This window comes from Musca domestica, unplaced genomic scaffold (assembly GCF_030504385.1).
Source record: "Musca domestica strain aabys unplaced genomic scaffold, Musca_domestica.polishedcontigs.V.1.1 62, whole genome shotgun sequence".
In the NCBI taxonomy this organism is placed as follows: Eukaryota; Metazoa; Arthropoda; class Insecta; order Diptera; family Muscidae; genus Musca; species Musca domestica.
This window is the reverse complement of record NW_026712369.1, coordinates 4,712,905-4,731,176: the sequence shown is the minus strand read 5'-3', so window position 1 is coordinate 4,731,176 and position 18,272 is coordinate 4,712,905. Positions and strand designations below refer to the sequence as shown.

General features: G+C 31.7%; 1 protein-coding gene across 1 annotated transcript; it reads right to left on the bottom strand.

Moving 5' to 3' along the window:
• Nucleotides 1–17,053: 17,053 nt before the first annotated feature.
• Nucleotides 17,054–17,730, bottom strand: LOC131805846 (uncharacterized). The gene is made up of 2 exons (XM_059129539.1): nucleotides 17,570–17,730; nucleotides 17,054–17,501 (listed from the first exon to the last, which is right to left on the bottom strand). The coding sequence occupies exons 1-2, from the start codon at nucleotides 17,728–17,730 to the stop codon at nucleotides 17,054–17,056; spliced, it is 609 nt and encodes a 202-aa protein (XP_058985522.1).
• Nucleotides 17,731–18,272: the final 542 nt, after the last annotated feature.

The following is an 18,272-nucleotide window of genomic DNA, read 5'->3' as shown; positions in this document are numbered from 1 at the left end:
AGAAACGTGGATTTTTTAAAGAATATTTTTTCAAGGACCAAGAAACGTGGATTTTTTAAAGAATATTTTTCAAGGACCAAGAAACGTGGATTTTTTAAAGAATATTTTTTCAAGGACCAAGAAACGTGGATTTTTTAAAGAATATTTTTTCAAGGACCAAGAAACGTGGATTTTTTAAAGAATATTTTTTCAAGGACCAAGAAACGTGGATTTTTTAAAGAATATTTTTTCAAGGACCAAGAAACGTGGATTTTTTAAAGAATATTTTTTCAAGGACCAAGAAACGTGGATTTTTTAAAGAATATTTTTTCAAGGACCAAGAAACGTGGATTTTTTAAAGAATATTTTTCAAGGACCAAGAAACGTGGATTTTTTAAAGAATATTTTTTCAAGGACCAAGAAACGTGGATTTTTTAAAGAATATTTTTTCAAGGACCAAGAAACGTGGATTTTTAAAGAATATTTTTTCAAGGACCAAGAAACGTGGATTTTTTAAAGAATATTTTTTCAAGGACCAAGAAACGTGGATTTTTTAAAGAATATTTTTTCAAGGACCAAGAAACGTGGATTTTTTAAAGAATATTTTTTCAAGGACCAAGAAACGTGGATTTTTTAAAGAATATTTTTCAAGGACCAAGAAACTTGGATTTTTTAAAGAATATTTTTTCAAGGACCAAGAAACTTGGATTTTTTAAAGAATATTTTTTCAAGGACCAAGAAACGTGGATTTTTTAAAGAATATTTTTTCAAGGACCAAGAAACGTGGATTTTTTAAAGAATATTTTTTCAAGGACCAAGAAACGTGGATTTTTTAAAGAATATTTTTTCAAGGACCAAGAAACGTGGATTTTTTAAAGAATATTTTTTCAAGGACCAAGAAACGTGGATTTTTTAAAGAATATTTTTTCAAGGACCAAGAAACGTGGATTTTTTAAAGAATATTTTTTAAGGACCAAGAAACGTGGATTTTTTAAAGAATATTTTTTTAAGGACCAAGAAACGTGGATTTTTTAAAGAATATTTTTTCAAGGACCAAGAAACGTGGATTTTTTAAAGAATATTTTTTCAAGGACCAAGAAACGTGGATTTTTTAAAGAATATTTTTTCAAGGACCAAGAAACGTGGATTTTTTAAAGAATATTTTTTCAAGGACCAAGAAACGTGGATTTTTTAAAGAATATTTTTTCAAGGACCAAGAAACGTGGATTTTTTAAAGAATATTTTTTCAAGGACCAAGAAACGTGGATTTTTTAAAGAATATTTTTTCAAGGACCAAGAAACGTGGATTTTTTAAAGAATATTTTTTCAAGGACCAAGAAACGTGGATTTTTTAAAGAATATTTTTTCAAGGACCAAGAAACGTGGATTTTTTAAAGAATATTTTTCAAGGACCAAGAAACGTGGATTTTTTAAAGAATATTTTTTCAAGGACCAAGAAACGTGGATTTTTTAAAGAATATTTTTTCAAGGACCAAGAAACGTGGATTTTTTAAAGAATATTTTTTCAAGGACCAAGAAACGTGGATTTTTTAAAGAATATTTTTCAAGGACCAAGAAACGTGGATTTTTTAAAGAATATTTTTTCAAGGACCAAGAAACGTGGATTTTTTAAAGAATATTTTTTCAAGGACCAAGAAACGTGGATTTTTTAAAGAATATTTTTTCAAGGACCAAGAAACGTGGATTTTTTAAAGAATATTTTTTCAAGGACCAAGAAACGTGGATTTTTTAAAGAATATTTTTTCAAGGACCAAGAAACGTGGATTTTTTAAAGAATATTTTTTCAAGGACCAAGAAACGTGGATTTTTTAAAGAATATTTTTTCAAGGACCAAGAAACGTGGATTTTTTAAAGAATATTTTTCAAGGACCAAGAAACGTGGATTTTTAAAGAATATTTTTTCAAGGACCAAGAAACGTGGATTTTTTAAAGAATATTTTTTCAAGGACCAAGAAACGTGGATTTTTTAAAGAATATTTTTTCAAGGACCAAGAAACGTGGATTTTTTAAAGAATATTTTTTCAAGGACCAAGAAACGTGGATTTTTTAAAGAATATTTTTTCAAGGACCAAGAAACGTGGATTTTTTAAAGAATATTTTTTCAAGGACCAAGAAACGTGGATTTTTTAAAGAATATTTTTTCAAGGACCAAGAAACGTGGATTTTTTAAAGAATATTTTTTCAAGGACCAAGAAACGTGGATTTTTTAAAGAATATTTTTTCAAGGACCAAGAAACGTGGATTTTTTAAAGAATATTTTTTCAAGGACCAAGAAACGTGGATTTTTTAAAGAATATTTTTTCAAGGACCAAGAAACGTGGATTTTTTAAAGAATATTTTTTCAAGGACCAAGAAACGTGGATTTTTTAAAGAATATTTTTCAAGGACCAAGAAACGTGGATTTTTTAAAGAATATTTTTTCAAGGACCAAGAAACGTGGATTTTTAAAGAATATTTTTTCAAGGACCAAGAAACGTGGATTTTTAAAGAATATTTTTTCAAGGACCAAGAAACGTGGATTTTTTAAAGAATATTTTTCAAGGACCAAGAAACGTGGATTTTTTAAAGAATATTTTTTCAAGGACCAAGAAACGTGGATTTTTTAAAGAATATTTTTTCAAGGACCAAGAAACGTGGATTTTTTAAAGAATATTTTTTCAAGGACCAAGAAACGTGGATTTTTTAAAGAATATTTTTTCAAGGACCAAGAAACGTGGATTTTTTAAAGAATATTTTTTCAAGGACCAAGAAACGTGGATTTTTTAAAGAATATTTTTTCAAGGACCAAGAAACGTGGATTTTTTAAAGAATATTTTTTCAAGGACCAAGAAACGTGGATTTTTTAAAGAATATTTTTCAAGGACCAAGAAACGTGGATTTTTAAAGAATATTTTTCAAGGACCAAGAAACGTGGATTTTTTAAAGAATATTTTTTCAAGGACCAAGAAACGTGGATTTTTTAAAGAATATTTTTTCAAGGACCAAGAAACGTGGATTTTTTAAAGAATATTTTTTCAAGGACCAAGAAACGTGGATTTTTTAAAGAATATTTTTTCAAGGACCAAGAAACGTGGATTTTTTAAAGAATATTTTTTCAAGGACCAAGAAACGTGGATTTTTTAAAGAATATTTTTTCAAGGACCAAGAAACGTGGATTTTTTAAAGAATATTTTTCAAGGACCAAGAAACGTGGATTTTTTAAAGAATATTTTTTCAAGGACCAAGAAACGTGGATTTTTTAAAGAATATTTTTTCAAGGACCAAGAAACGTGGATTTTTTAAAGAATATTTTTTCAAGGACCAAGAAACGTGGATTTTTTAAAGAATATTTTTTCAAGGACCAAGAAACGTGGATTTTTTAAAGAATATTTTTTCAAGGACCAAGAAACGTGGATTTTTTAAAGAATATTTTTTCAAGGACCAAGAAACGTGGATTTTTTAAAGAATATTTTTTCAAGGACCAAGAAACGTGGATTTTTAAAGAATATTTTTTCAAGGACCAAGAAACGTGGATTTTTTAAAGAATATTTTTTCAAGGACCAAGAAACGTGGATTTTTTAAAGAATATTTTTTCAAGGACCAAGAAACGTGGATTTTTTAAAGAATATTTTTTCAAGGACCAAGAAACGTGGATTTTTTAAAGAATATTTTTTCAAGGACCAAGAAACGTGGATTTTTTAAAGAATATTTTTTCAAGGACCAAGAAACGTGGATTTTTTAAAGAATATTTTTCAAGGACCAAGAAACGTGGATTTTTTAAAGAATATTTTTTCAAGGACCAAGAAACGTGGATTTTTTAAAGAATATTTTTTCAAGGACCAAGAAACGTGGATTTTTTAAAGAATATTTTTCAAGGACCAAGAAACGTGGATTTTTTAAAGAATATTTTTTCAAGGACCAAGAAACGTGGATTTTTTAAAGAATATTTTTTCAAGGACCAAGAAACGTGGATTTTTTAAAGAATATTTTTTCAAGGACCAAGAAACGTGGATTTTTTAAAGAATATTTTTTCAAGGACCAAGAAACGTGGATTTTTTAAAGAATATTTTTTCAAGGACCAAGAAACGTGGATTTTTTAAAGAATATTTTTTCAAGGACCAAGAAACGTGGATTTTTTAAAGAATATTTTTTCAAGGACCAAGAAACGTGGATTTTTTAAAGAATATTTTTTCAAGGACCAAGAAACGTGGATTTTTTAAAGAATATTTTTTCAAGGACCAAGAAACGTGGATTTTTTAAAGAATATTTTTTCAAGGACCAAGAACGTGGATTTTTTAAAGAATATTTTTTCAAGGACCAAGAAACGTGGATTTTTTAAAGAATATTTTTTCAAGGACCAAGAAACGTGGATTTTTTAAAGAATATTTTTTCAAGGACCAAGAAACGTGGATTTTTTAAAGAATATTTTTCAAGGACCAAGAAACGTGGATTTTTTAAAGAATATTTTTCAAGGACCAAGAAACGTGGATTTTTTAAAGAATATTTTTTCAAGGACCAAGAAACGTGGATTTTTTAAAGAATATTTTTTCAAGGACCAAGAAACGTGGATTTTTTAAAGAATATTTTTTCAAGGACCAAGAAACGTGGATTTTTTAAAGAATATTTTTTCAAGGACCAAGAAACGTGGATTTTTTAAAGAATATTTTTTCAAGGACCAAGAAACGTGGATTTTTTAAAGAATATTTTTTCAAGGACCAAGAAACGTGGATTTTTTAAAGAATATTTTTTCAAGGACCAAGAAACGTGGATTTTTTAAAGAATATTTTTTCAAGGACCAAGAAACGTGGATTTTTTAAAGAATATTTTTTCAAGGACCAAGAAACGTGGATTTTTTAAAGAATATTTTTTCAAGGACCAAGAAACGTGGATTTTTTAAAGAATATTTTTTCAAGGACCAAGAAACGTGGATTTTTTAAAGAATATTTTTTCAAGGACCAAGAAACGTGGATTTTTTAAAGAATATTAGTAGTGTGCTTATGGGGATGTTGGGAATTCACCACGATTTATCACGGCAAATTCTATTGGGGATGTTGATTTGGGTAAATTCACCACGGTGAATTTTAATGGGGATGTTGTCTTGGGAATTGTACCACGGCAAATTCTATTGGGGATGTTGATTAGGGTAAATTCTCCACGGTGAAATATATTGGGGATGTTGTCTTTTGAAATGTACCACGGTGAATTATATTGGGGATGTTGTCTTTTGAAATGTACCACGGTGAAATATATTGGGGATGTTGTCTTTTGAAATGTACCACGGTGAATTATATTGGGGATGTTGTCTTTTGAATTGTACCACGTCAAATTTTATTGGGGCTGTTGGCGTTGGCGTTGCTAGTTTTAATATGAACTACTAGATGGCGCTAAGTTTAGCGCAGACACAATCCAAAACTGTGTATGGGATGGTGACATTTCAAGTTTTAATATTCACCACTAGCAGAGACACCCTCCGAAAAAAAAAATGTATTATGATCATATCGAGTGGAGCTAAAGAGATTCACCATGTGAGAAGTGAATATAGCAGAAACACATCTGAAAGAGGTAAGTATCGAAGAAAATCATTTTATCTAGATGGCTCTCAGAATGATTTTATATAGTCAACATGCTGATTACTGCAGTCAAATGTGCTTATTAATTTATTTGAAAACATATATTTCAAGAAATCGACTTCAATAAATGTGATATATTATAGAAGAGTTTCAATTGACAAATATGCTGCAATTATTGATATTTCAGGGATTTTAAGAAAAACGATAACGAAGTCGAGTGGGTTGAACACGAAAATCAGCATGTTGGCTATGCAAAACATGATGAGATAAAAAGACAAAACTAACTTTTCGTTGTACTTGTTTTAATTTGTCTATAATTTTAGCGACTCAAAAATGTTCAGTCATTTCCCTCGAAACGATATAGGCGACATCTAACGGTGAGTTCCATCCATACTATCCATAAATTATGTTGTAGCATAGACACACTCCAAAACTATTGAAATATGATCATATCGAATGGGGCTAGAGAGATCCACCATATGAGAAGCGAATATAGCAGAGACAAATTTGGTTAGTATCATAGTCAACAAGAAGATGTGTGTTCTATTATTTTGTCCAGATGGCTCTCCAGTCATTTCCCTCGAAACGATATAGGCGACATCTAACCACCAATTAATGTTGTAGCATATACACACTAAAAAAAATGCTGCTGTAGCCAATCAAAGCAAATTCTTCTTGTGTGGACAGGCATTTTGATACATTATATCGATCGCTTTTTGATAGTTTTGTCGATGAAGAATTTGTTTACATTATGTAGCAATTTGAGAGAATTGAAACTGAAAGAGTTTCATGACAAACCCTGCATCAATTCGGTATTGAAGATTGAAGGGATTTGAAGAAGGAAACACCATTGTTTACATTAACTAACAATTGGATTTCTGTGAAATGGATATGAGAATTTGGGGGGAAGCGTTGTTGCAGAGTTTCATGACAAATTCTGCTTCAACGATAGATTGGAGCATGAATGAGAACATGCTTAACTATGCTCAAAATTAAAAACTCTAGTAACTCTGTAATATTGTGAAATTCGCGTTAAATATTCGTATATATAGAAGACAATTTCAAGTAAGGCTCACAGTATAAAATTAAACATTGAACGTGATATTATGGCGAACGCAGATTTAATAAACTTATTCAATTCTTTCAGTTATAAAAAAATAATAACTTTGAAAGAAATGGAGGATAACAAAGAATACAACATCCATGGCGCCTTTAGAACAAATACAAAATATGGGGAAAGAATTGTGCTGAAAATTAATGATGCTATCCTCTATTTGCCGTCAAGATTCCTCTCGCTGGCGGATGAATACATAAAAGAAATAGCTGGTGGGGGTTATTCTGTGACGAAAACTGTGTTGAAAGATGGAAGCGGAAAGAGTCTTTACAAACTAGAATTAAAACATTTGGATCAACCAGATTATTTTTATCAACCATATTTAACATAAACTGAAAAGTAAATAAATATTTTGTTTGAAACTAAAAATTGCAAGCTGTTTTCATTTTAATGTGTACAGAGAAATATTTCAGTTTATTAGTGAAGCTTTAGAAAGGAAGATGTCTCTTCTTAATAAGGAAGACGAACGCTTAAAAACCTTTGCTCGCTGGCCTTTAAATTATCCAGATCCCAAGACAATGGCTGCAGTAGGACTTTATTATACTGGAGTAGGAGATATTACCAGATGTTATTTTTGTAAAGTAAACATTCATAGTTGGGATCAAACTGATTGTCCTGTTACTGAGCATTCAAGGTTGACATATCGTTGCCCATTGCTGGAAGGTCGTGAAACAACTAATGTCCCAACTATTTCAAAAAATTGGAATTGTACGCCTTCTGAAATTGGTGTAGATGTTTGTGGTCGTGGAGCGAGTAAATGTTCAACCATTTTCTTATTATTGTTCACTTTCATTACCTTTAATGCTTTAAATAAAGTTTTATGCAAATAATACAGTTGCTTGTTTTTATTTATTAACTTTATTAATTTCATCGTCTAGTATGTAGCCAAGTTCTTTCCAGTTTTGTTCAATGAATACAAATATCTTAAATATATTATTTACGGCACACTTAAATCTAGTGTCCAAATGTATAGGACAGTTTGTAAAATAATTTTGGCAAGCTCGAAGTTTCATATTATTTTCTAAATTTATAATGGTAGAATGAATATATTTCTGTAAAAAGATTTTCTTTTCTTGTCCAACGACAAAAATATATTGATAGTTGTTCAATGGTGTAAGAGCTTTCTCGATATCATTATAATTTTTTTCTCCATCCGTCCAATCTAAGCCATTCACATGTGTCTTGGTGTAGGCATTTGTTCTGCATGCTTCCCCAGAAAGTTCTTTTATATTAAAAGGTGGACGAAACAAAAAATAATCTGGAACAACAGAAGCACCACACATAAATGATAGTTCCTTCACGAAAATACTCTTGTGGTTTCCATGGCAATATTGAAAATCAACCAGTGCAATATCCGATCTATTGATTTCAATCATCTTCTTAGGAAAGTTGAATTTGAATGGAGGGGATATCATCGATGTTGGAGTATTTATAAAATTTTGTTCATGTCCAATAAAAACTTCAAACAAAGATGTCCACAATTGTATGTATGAAATCGTTGATCTCTTTTATAATTGTATGTAATAGCTGGTCCCAAATAATGTAAAACTTCTACCGGGGGTTGAAGATTACCGAAACTGTCGTAATAGTCGATATTATTATTGATTTTATTATATGCCACCCAATGCGTGCCAGGTCCACTGCTAACATCCAAATTTATGATACCACATTCAATTCGATGTGGTTTCTTAGGTAGATTATCACGCATATAAACACCTCTAAAGTGAGGTATATATTTTTTCCCAAAAAAACTAATATTTACATCGGTTAGAGGACCTTTGGGTAGCTGCTTAATTAGTTTTTTGGAGTTTTATTTTCATCAACATAAATTCCATAGCCCTTTTTATATGGTTTGAGATAGAGACCTTTACCCATAGCTATAGCTTCTATTGTTTTGTTATGTCTGGTTTGTTCATCCAACTCTTGTTTGGCTTTTTTTGCATTTAAAACGGCATTGGTAATTGCTGAACTACCCGATGCTAAGGCTCCCAATGCTCCTAATCCAGTTAGAATGGGAATGAGAGGAAGAAATCCACCTCTTTTGGGGACGCTTATTACTCGCGGTATAGCGACCTTTGATTTTTTTCCTCGAAACGTCTTTTGTATTTCATGTCTGGCTATTTTTATGGCTTCATCAATATCAGTTGGTTTTTTGCTTTTAAGGGAAATCGTAGCTTTTTTTAAAGCGTTTTTAAAAAGTTGTTGACCCAATATTTGTTTGGGGTTTTTATTACCCATGCCTAGCTTTGTCTTAGCCTTCATTATGTTAGTTACAAGATATGCGCTAATTTTTTCTCCAATGTTACTATTTTTCGATTTTACTCGCTCCCAAGCCCGTTCAGTTAGTTCACGATCAGCAATGTGACGTTGTTCAATATCTTTATTTTGTGAATAGGCAATATCGTGTGCTCTACACGCTGCATCTAATGGATTAATACCTTGATCTCCTCTTTGAATACGTTTTTCTAGCTTTGTTCCAGGTCCACAAAATTGATATCCTGGTAAATGAAGTTCAACGGGTAAAGAGTTAATCAACTTATTTACCAGTCCTCCTCCTTGAACGTGTTTCTTTCTAATAAATCGCTTCGTTTTGTAAACAATCATTTTATACTTTTTAGCGGGACGCTGAACGAAAGAAATATCGATATTTGATTATATTATAAATATGAATGTTTTCTTAAAACTACTCATTAGTTTAAATCATGAGATTACTGGAACAACAAGCTAAAATAATTGTTCAAAATGTGGATTTTATGAAAAGAAAGACCCCTCGTCATAGTACTTTGCTGCCTGATTCTATACGAGCCTTAATAGTAGGACCATCAAATTGTGGAAAGACTAATGTGATGCTTAGTTTGATAGAAAGCCCCAATGGATTAAAATTTGAAAATGTTTACATTTACTCAAAATCGCTGTATCAGACAAAATATGAGTACCTAAAGAAACTGATATCCACTATAAAGGGGATGAGATTGTATACATTTAATAACAATGACGATGTTATACAAACGGACGAAATAAAGCCAAACTCAATCATGATTTTTGATGATGTTGCATGCGATAAACAAAACAACATTAAAAATTACTTCAGTATGGGGCGACATAAGAATGTTGATTCGTTTTATTTGTGTCAAACATACACACGTATACCAAAACATTTATTGCGTGATAATGCGAATTTTATAATCGTGTTTAAACAAGATGATCTGAATTTAAGACATATATTTAATGATCACGTCGGATGTGACATTAGTTTTGAAGATTTCAAAAAAATTTGTCATGAATGCTGGAAGGAAAAGTATGGATTTCTAACGATTTCCAAGGATGACGAAATTCACTCTGGAAGATACAGAAAAGGCTTTCATATATTTATTCAACCTTAATATTATTTAATGTATTTGCAAATGTTAATTTATATTAGTGCACCTACAGCCATGGAGGAGGAAATGCTGAAACGGCTTGTTAAGTCCAGAAATGTCTTGAAAAAGAAATTTCAAAGCATTAAAATGGGTGAAGAAGCTAAAACTACAGAATTGAAAAATACTTTCAAACCAATAACGGAGCCAATAAACAAACTACTAAAGCTTTCAACTGAAAATACTTCCAAAATGATTATGCCTAAGAAAGAGAAAATGGAAATGTACAGAGATTCTATTATTACAAGTACACCCCTTAAGAATTATAAACCAGATGTTAAGTTAGATTCCAATGCATTGGAGGGGTTAAAGCATAAAGTAGATTACACACAAAATTTCGATTCCTTTAATACATCACAAGACGACGACAAATTTTATTCCAACAATGAGGAACCTATGAATCTATCATTCTTGAAGAAAATTAAAAAACTAGATGTAGTCTATGGTCCACACAAAGATAACAATGGAGAATGGAGATTTGGGGACCAACCACTCAAAATAAGCAATGAAAAGATTATGATTGGAAATAAAAATTGGGCATTAACACCCGGTTTGTTTGAACTGTTGTTTTATCAAGACCCCAAGAACTATGATCATACAGAACTCGATATTTACAAAACAATATTATTAGACACAAATGCGCATAAAATAAACTATGAATCTAATGGACGAACAAAGTCCAACAGGGGACAAAAATATAAGAAAATAATAAAAAATATAATAGAGGATACTCACAGCGGCAAAGGCTTACTGACAATAAATCCTGGTAAACCCAACTATATATACTGGGACGATCCCAACGAATTGATAGAACGATTAAAGCTGTTGTTGGCATCACAACAAGCCGGAAACAATAACCATACTAATGAAATTGTTTCTATTATCGAGGAACTGCGAGAAGGAAATATAATATATTAAATAATACTCTCAAGGAGCATACAACATATGACTGTTGACAAGTTTGGACATCATTACAATCAAAAAAATCAATCAATAGCAGTGAGAGAAAATGTTTCGAGATTATTGGGAGTCAATATTGATGAAGATAACAACCTTAACGTGCAAAATAAAAAGATTAGGAATGTTGCATCTCCAGCAGAAGGAGCGGATGCGGTCAACCAAGCATACGTACATACGCAAATCAAGCACATTCAAGAAATTTTAAAGAAAAATTTCATTCAAGAGTGCACCTTCCTAAGAGAAGAAATATCACAACTCAAACGTTCACAAAACGAAATATTTAAAGCCTTATCGCAAGCTCCATTCAACTCACCAGCTTTAATATATCATACCGAATAAAACAATGGAAAAGCGGGGTTTGGTAAATGAACTTCATCATCAAGCACGAAAAAACTTTCCAAGACGAAGGGTTATTACAAAGGGTATTGATGATCTCTGGCAAGCAGATTTAGTTGAAATGGGCAGTTACTCAAAAGCAAACAAGGGGTTCCGATTTTTGTTAACTGTCATCGATACATTTTCGAAATTCGCATGGTGTGAAGCCCTTAAAACAAAAACGGCAACGGATGTTTCTATGGCTTTTGAAAAAATCTTACAAAGAGGAAGAATTCCAAAAAATTTGCAAACCGATGATGGAAAAGAATTTTTCAACACAGATTTTAAAAAACTAATGCAGAAATATTCCATAAACCACTACTCCACATATAGTGTATTGAAGGCCTCAATTGTTGAGCGTTTTAATAGAACTTTGAAGTCGCTAATGTGGAAGGAGTTCAGTTATAATGGGAATTATCTATGGATTGATGTTTATAGAGAATTGGTTAAACAATACAATAAAACACCTCATCGAACAATAAAAATGGCCCCTATTCAAGTAAATTCATCGAATGAGAAGGCATTGTTGCAATCTGCTTATAACCACTTAAAAATTTTTAGGAGACAAAACTTTCGTGTGGGTGATCATGTACGCATTAGCAAATATAAACATCAATTTGAAAAGGGATACACGCCAAATTGGACTACGGAAATATTCAAGATAAGAACAATAAGAATAACAAACCCCGCTACTTATTTATTAGAAGACTATGAAGGAAATCCCATCCAAGGATGTTTCTACAAAGAAGAACTTTTACCCACAAAATATCCCAACACGTATTTAGTTGAGAAAATTTTAAAAACAAAAGGTAATAAAGTCTTGGTTAAGTGGCTGGGATTCTCAGACAAACATAATTCATGGATAGATAAGAATCATATCATATAATCTTAATATGTAGATATACATATATATACAAGCATATATTTAAATAAATAAAAACCCATATATACGTATGCATATTTTGTGTTTCAATTATTACGACAAAGAATTTTGCAATGTCAAGAACGTTTACTGTGTCCGGTAAATCTCCAATTCTACATTCAACATATTTACCCCCAATTGAATTGGGAAATAGTAGTTATGAGTGTTGCCTAATAGATTTCCAATCATACAATTCAATACCCAATGTGGATAATGATAACAATCTCTTTCATATTGGAGACAATATTATAAAAATACCTATAGGATCCTATGAATTGCAAGATATTGCGAATTACTTGGAAACGGAATATAAAACTATCCACGAGAATAGATCCATTGAAATTAAGGCGAATAATAATACGCTAAAAGTAGAAATCATGTCTTCTCATGATCCTATTTACTTTGATAAAGAAAAATCTATAGGCAAGCTTTTTGGTTTTACCGAAAAAATCTTAGAATCTGGGAAAAAACATACTTCAAACCTTCAAGTCGACATTTTAAAGGTTAATGCCATACAAATACACTGCAATATTGTAACTGGATCATTCATGAATGGGTCGCCAACGCATATTCTACATGAATTTGCTCTTAATGTTCCTCCGGGATATAAATTGGTAGAGAGACCAATGAATCTCATTTATTTACCAGTGAACGTCAAAGAAATCGGTCGTCTGGAGATAAAGATAGTAGATCAAGAAGGTCGCTTTATAAATTTTAGAGAAGAAGAAATCACGCTACGTATTCATATAAGACCAATGCAATCATGATTATCTACAATAAATACAATCATAAACAAATACCAAGACACATTCAACACAAAGTTGTCAAACCGACAAGACCTACAATTTCAAAGGAAAATAAAGAGTTTTTAAAACTTATTAAGCTTAAAGTCAAACCAAATGTCTGAAATACTTAACATTAATGAGCGTCCATTCTCAGATGAGAATATTGTAAAGAGAGACTACCACAGCTATGTTCCATATATTCAATCATTTAAAAATAATGATGAAATTCGGATAAGTATACAAAATCAGGATCTTTACATACTTCCATCGGAGAGTTATCTATTCATTGAAGGAAATTTGAAAAATAGCAAGGGAGAAGTATCGCAAAATGCAAGACTGAGAAATAATTGTGTGGGATACATGTTTGATGAAATTCGCTATGAACTAAATGGAGTTGAAATTGATCGTACTCGTTATCTAGGAATAACTACAGAAATTAAAAATTGGATTTCTCTAAGCGAATCCGAAAGTAAGGTTATGAGCAAAGCGGGATGGAAAGCTGATAATGATTTATCAGTAGGATACTTTAATTTTTGTGTACCCTTAAACCGTCTACTAGGGTTCGCAGAGGACTTTGATAAAGTAATTTGCAACAGCAAGCACGACTTGATTCTTTTGCGTAGTGCCAACGATAAAAATGTGTGTTATTCAACCATGGATACGGAGGAAATTAAACTCACCATAACAAATGTTGTATGGAAAGTACAACACATTCAATTATCAGACTATAGAAAAATCAGCTTCTTGAAAACTATTAAGGATGGAAAAGCGTTGCCTTTAGCATTCCGCAGCTGGGACTGCTACTTTAATCCAACTTTTGCTGGTGGAAGACAACACAGTTGGAGTGTTAAATTGTCTGTCAATCATGAAAGACCACGATATGTTGCTTTGATATTTGAAAAAGACAACAAGCTGGAACATTGCGAACTTAAAAACATCAAAGTTCACTTGAACTCTGAAACCTATCCTTACGATGATTTGAATGTAAAGTTCGAAGAAAATGGCTATGCAGTACTATATGACATGTATACAAAGTTTCAACAATCATATTACATGAGGGAGCCACAACCAATTCTTACATATGCAAGTTTTAAAGACAAGCCCATTGCCGTTATTGACATTAGCAATCAAAACGAAGCTGTTAAGAATGGACCAATCGATTTAAAAATCCAATTTGAAACCAATAAACCAATTCCACAAAACACTTCTGCGTACTGTTTAATTATACATGATCGTCTGGTCGAGTACGTTCCATTAACAGGAATTGTACGAAAAGTAGTATAATCTATTTTATACTCACCTTTGCAAGAATATTTCAATAAAACGCAATTTACATAAATTTATAAACAAAATATTTTGTTTTATTTTATAATAAGAATAGTTAAAGACTAGTTAAAATATAATACACTTATATTTACTTAAAATTAAACATTTTGTGTTGCGAGAAAATATTAATATGATGACATTTATAGTGAGTAAAGACAATTAAATTAATATTATTACTATGCTCTTTTATCTATATATTGAAACTTAAATCATAATTAAATTTATATTTTAATCCAAGTCCATTGAGACAGATTCATTTGAGTTATTTACATTTGTTTCATGAAGGTTATTTAATCTATAGTGACCCCAAGCATAGGTGTGAATACCATCCTCTAGAATAAATCGTTTATCATCATGATGGCTTAGCGATATTTTAGTAATTTTGTCTGTATATATTGTATGCTGTCTTGACCTAAACGAAAACATGGTACCGTAAAAAACCTTTTTGTTATAAAGACATTCTCGATATTTATCTATAGTATACTTTTTTAGGACCGACTTTTTAACTCCCTTAGATTTTTTTACTTCTTCGCTATCAACTACATTGATGGCATACATTTTAGGACGAAGGCCTACAAATTCAACCATTGTTTTTCCGTCATTCTCATCTTTCATCATGCCAAGTTTTTTCTTATTAATTAGAGGAAGTTTATATTTATTTTCTTTTGAAAACCCTGAGGTGTCAAATCTAGCCAATATTTCATCTAAAGATAATTCGGAATACAAATTCCGTCCGTAAAATGTTAATATGAACGAATCTGTATCCATATAATTTAGAATAAAATCCTCACCAAATTTCACTTTTAGAAAATCATACAGAAAATCATACATCACCCACTTTGATAAATCTAATATGCAGAACCCTAAGTACAATGGTCTATCATATTTTACTCTGACATTCCTAATTTGAATAGCAACCATATTTTCGGAGAATATCGAAAGGCTGTGAAAATTTGGCTTCGAGATTAATTTACTAGCAACATTCCTTCTTCTTTGGTTTGCCTCATCTACCCACATTGTCACAATTTTCACAGTTTTTCTTTTGTCGATATTCTCCATTGTCTTACCGAATGAAGAGTTATTCAATAATTTAAAAAAATCTTTTTCAAAGGCATTTTCAGCCTTTTCCCTATGTTCATTATTCTTCAGTATGTAAGGAGCTAACCAAGCGCTTTGTGTGAAAGCCAAAACTCTATGGACTTTCTTAAGAATTAGTCCATGTTTCAGAGATTGCTTAAGTAATTTGTAGTGTATGGTGTATGATGTTTTGTCAGTAAAATCTGCAATCAGTTTTTCAGTTTTTGAGCCCTCAACACACTTTTTCTCCGCCAAAAAAGGTAAATCGTTATGTTTGTCGTGAAGGTGCGGTGGATATTCAATATCAACCTCTAAAATAAAACCAGTAGGAGCGTTGTCAGGAATAGATAATATTACAGCTGGATCATTGAATTTCTCCATTTCATAACCCTCCACCCATCTAAAATCTTTTTCAGGGAGACACTCAGTCATAACTGTACCATATAAATTATTTACATCCAAGTAATAGATATTTACCTCTGGTTTGGCACTATTATAATTGGGAGCATCTTCATTATTTGCTACCGAGTGTCTGTTTGAGCACTGGGTAAGCCCTCCCCGAATACCATTTTTGCAGAAATTGTACATGTCTATATCTCTGAGTAGCTCAAGTTCGACTTTAGTACATAGTAGCATTGCATCCCAAGATAGAGATGGTGCTGTGAGATATTGACAAGGGTCCAGTTCGTGAATTCGCATACATAAGCTCCTGAAATTTTCAAATACGTCTGCTAAAAGCAAGACATCAGCTTTTAAATACAAATCCATGTAGTCTTGCATAGTTTGACATCGAAAATGTGACCAAACATTTGTTGCATGCCTATAATCGTCTGACGAGCATTCAGTATCTGTCAACTTATTATAAAATTGGTCTATAGGGGGAAGTTGTTTCTCCTTCAATTTTTCAAATGATGAAATATATTCGTAGGGAAATACTCCTTTCCTAGTCATAAGTTCGAATGCTTCATCATCAGGAAAATGAGATCTGACAGCAACAAAAGAATCTCGAGATAAATTCCTTGCTAATTTATCCAAACTAGTAGGCATAAATCGAAAACTATCTAAGAAACGATGCTCTAATCTATTCATTTTCTTTTTCTTCTCTTTTTTGCCCTCACTTTCCTCTTCTTGCTGGAATTCCTCATCATCTTCCTCACTCGAATCTTCTTCTTCTCCTACAACAACTGTACTTTTTAAAGAACTAGAGTCGGTTGACTCGTTATCCATATTAATGAAATAAGACATTGAAATATATTTTTCTTTGTTTTGAGGTATGACTCTTATTTCACCTCCAAATTCAACTAATTCTTTAAAGAAGAGGTGACAGTCGTACGAAGAAAAATTGTGGAAATATATTGGAATAAATTTAGGTAGATGATATTGCAGATTGCAATGGTTATGTACCGCACCTCGATATTGCCCCGTTAAGTGACAATGATCTTTCACCCTATCGTTACCTAAAATATCGCCACATATACGACAATTTATATCCCTAAGAAAGGCTGTCTCTTCTTCGGGTGTTAGAGTATTCATAGGTTTCGTTTGGTTAGGTAACTATCATACAAAAATTTACAATCCTGAATTAGTTCTTTCAGAAAAACATTTGCTGCGTCGGGTCCACTATATATAAATAACTTATTTAAATTTTCATTAAAACTACATTTAATAAAATAACTAAAAGCACATGGAATATGCTTCTTTACCTTTTCCGTTTTTTTACTCGCCCCATTGTTCTCATCTTCCTGCACGTCTTCCAGTACACTTTCGGAGTCAGCATAAATAACGAAAGGCACCTTATCCTTTTTCTTGTGATTGACGAACTTCAGTACGGCTTCTTTTTTGTTCGGCAGGGCACAGACTACTTTTCCACACTGCTTTTTGTGAGTCATACATTTATTTTCATCGTGGAAACATTGCAGGCATCCAAAACAAAAATAACCTTTCTCCTTATGACTTGTGAATTGAGACCGCATAAGACTGAAAAAAAGAACAAATACATGATTATTATGATATGGTTTTGATTGATAAGTTTTGTTTTTAATTACCAAGACATATCCATAACCAAAATGTAATGAAAATTTTCTTCATTGTGCAGCAATATTAAATTAATGTGATTGCTTTTCGTCTCCTTTGTTAAGTAATATGGACCAACGACCGACTTGTTTTCATAACCGAAAACATTTACGCTGATCTCTGGGTTGTTCATTTCAAATTTTTTTATATATTTAAGACCCAATGGGAAATTTAATTGTTCGAAATTTAGCGATATTCCAGACTGCAGAATAATGACATCTTGGTGTATGTCTACGTTATATGAAGAGGTTATACTCGGATCTCCATATGCAGTTTCTCCCAATGCAACAACCATACACCACTTAAAACAAAAGTCATCATAGTTTTTGATGTTAAGGCACGCACCCTTCTTGTTGCTTAATGATTTCGGAGTTGGAATATAATGTGAGCCACGTGTTAAGTTGGCCCTCACACATTTATGTCAAGTTTTAAAAGTTTCTCCAGGGCCCAATTAGAGCCTCTTTCTTGGAACTCTTCTGATTTAGCCATAATTTCCACACAGTGGTTGAAAACGACCTCTTCCAAATCATCTCCCAGGGTTAATAGCGTTGTTTTTGAAATATGATTAAATATATTTTCAATAGTTAACTCTTTGGAAGTTGAAGGTCCATCTTTTTCATTGTTTGGTTTCACATATAGTCCTTGGAGTTCCATATTAAATTTTTATGAGCGTTT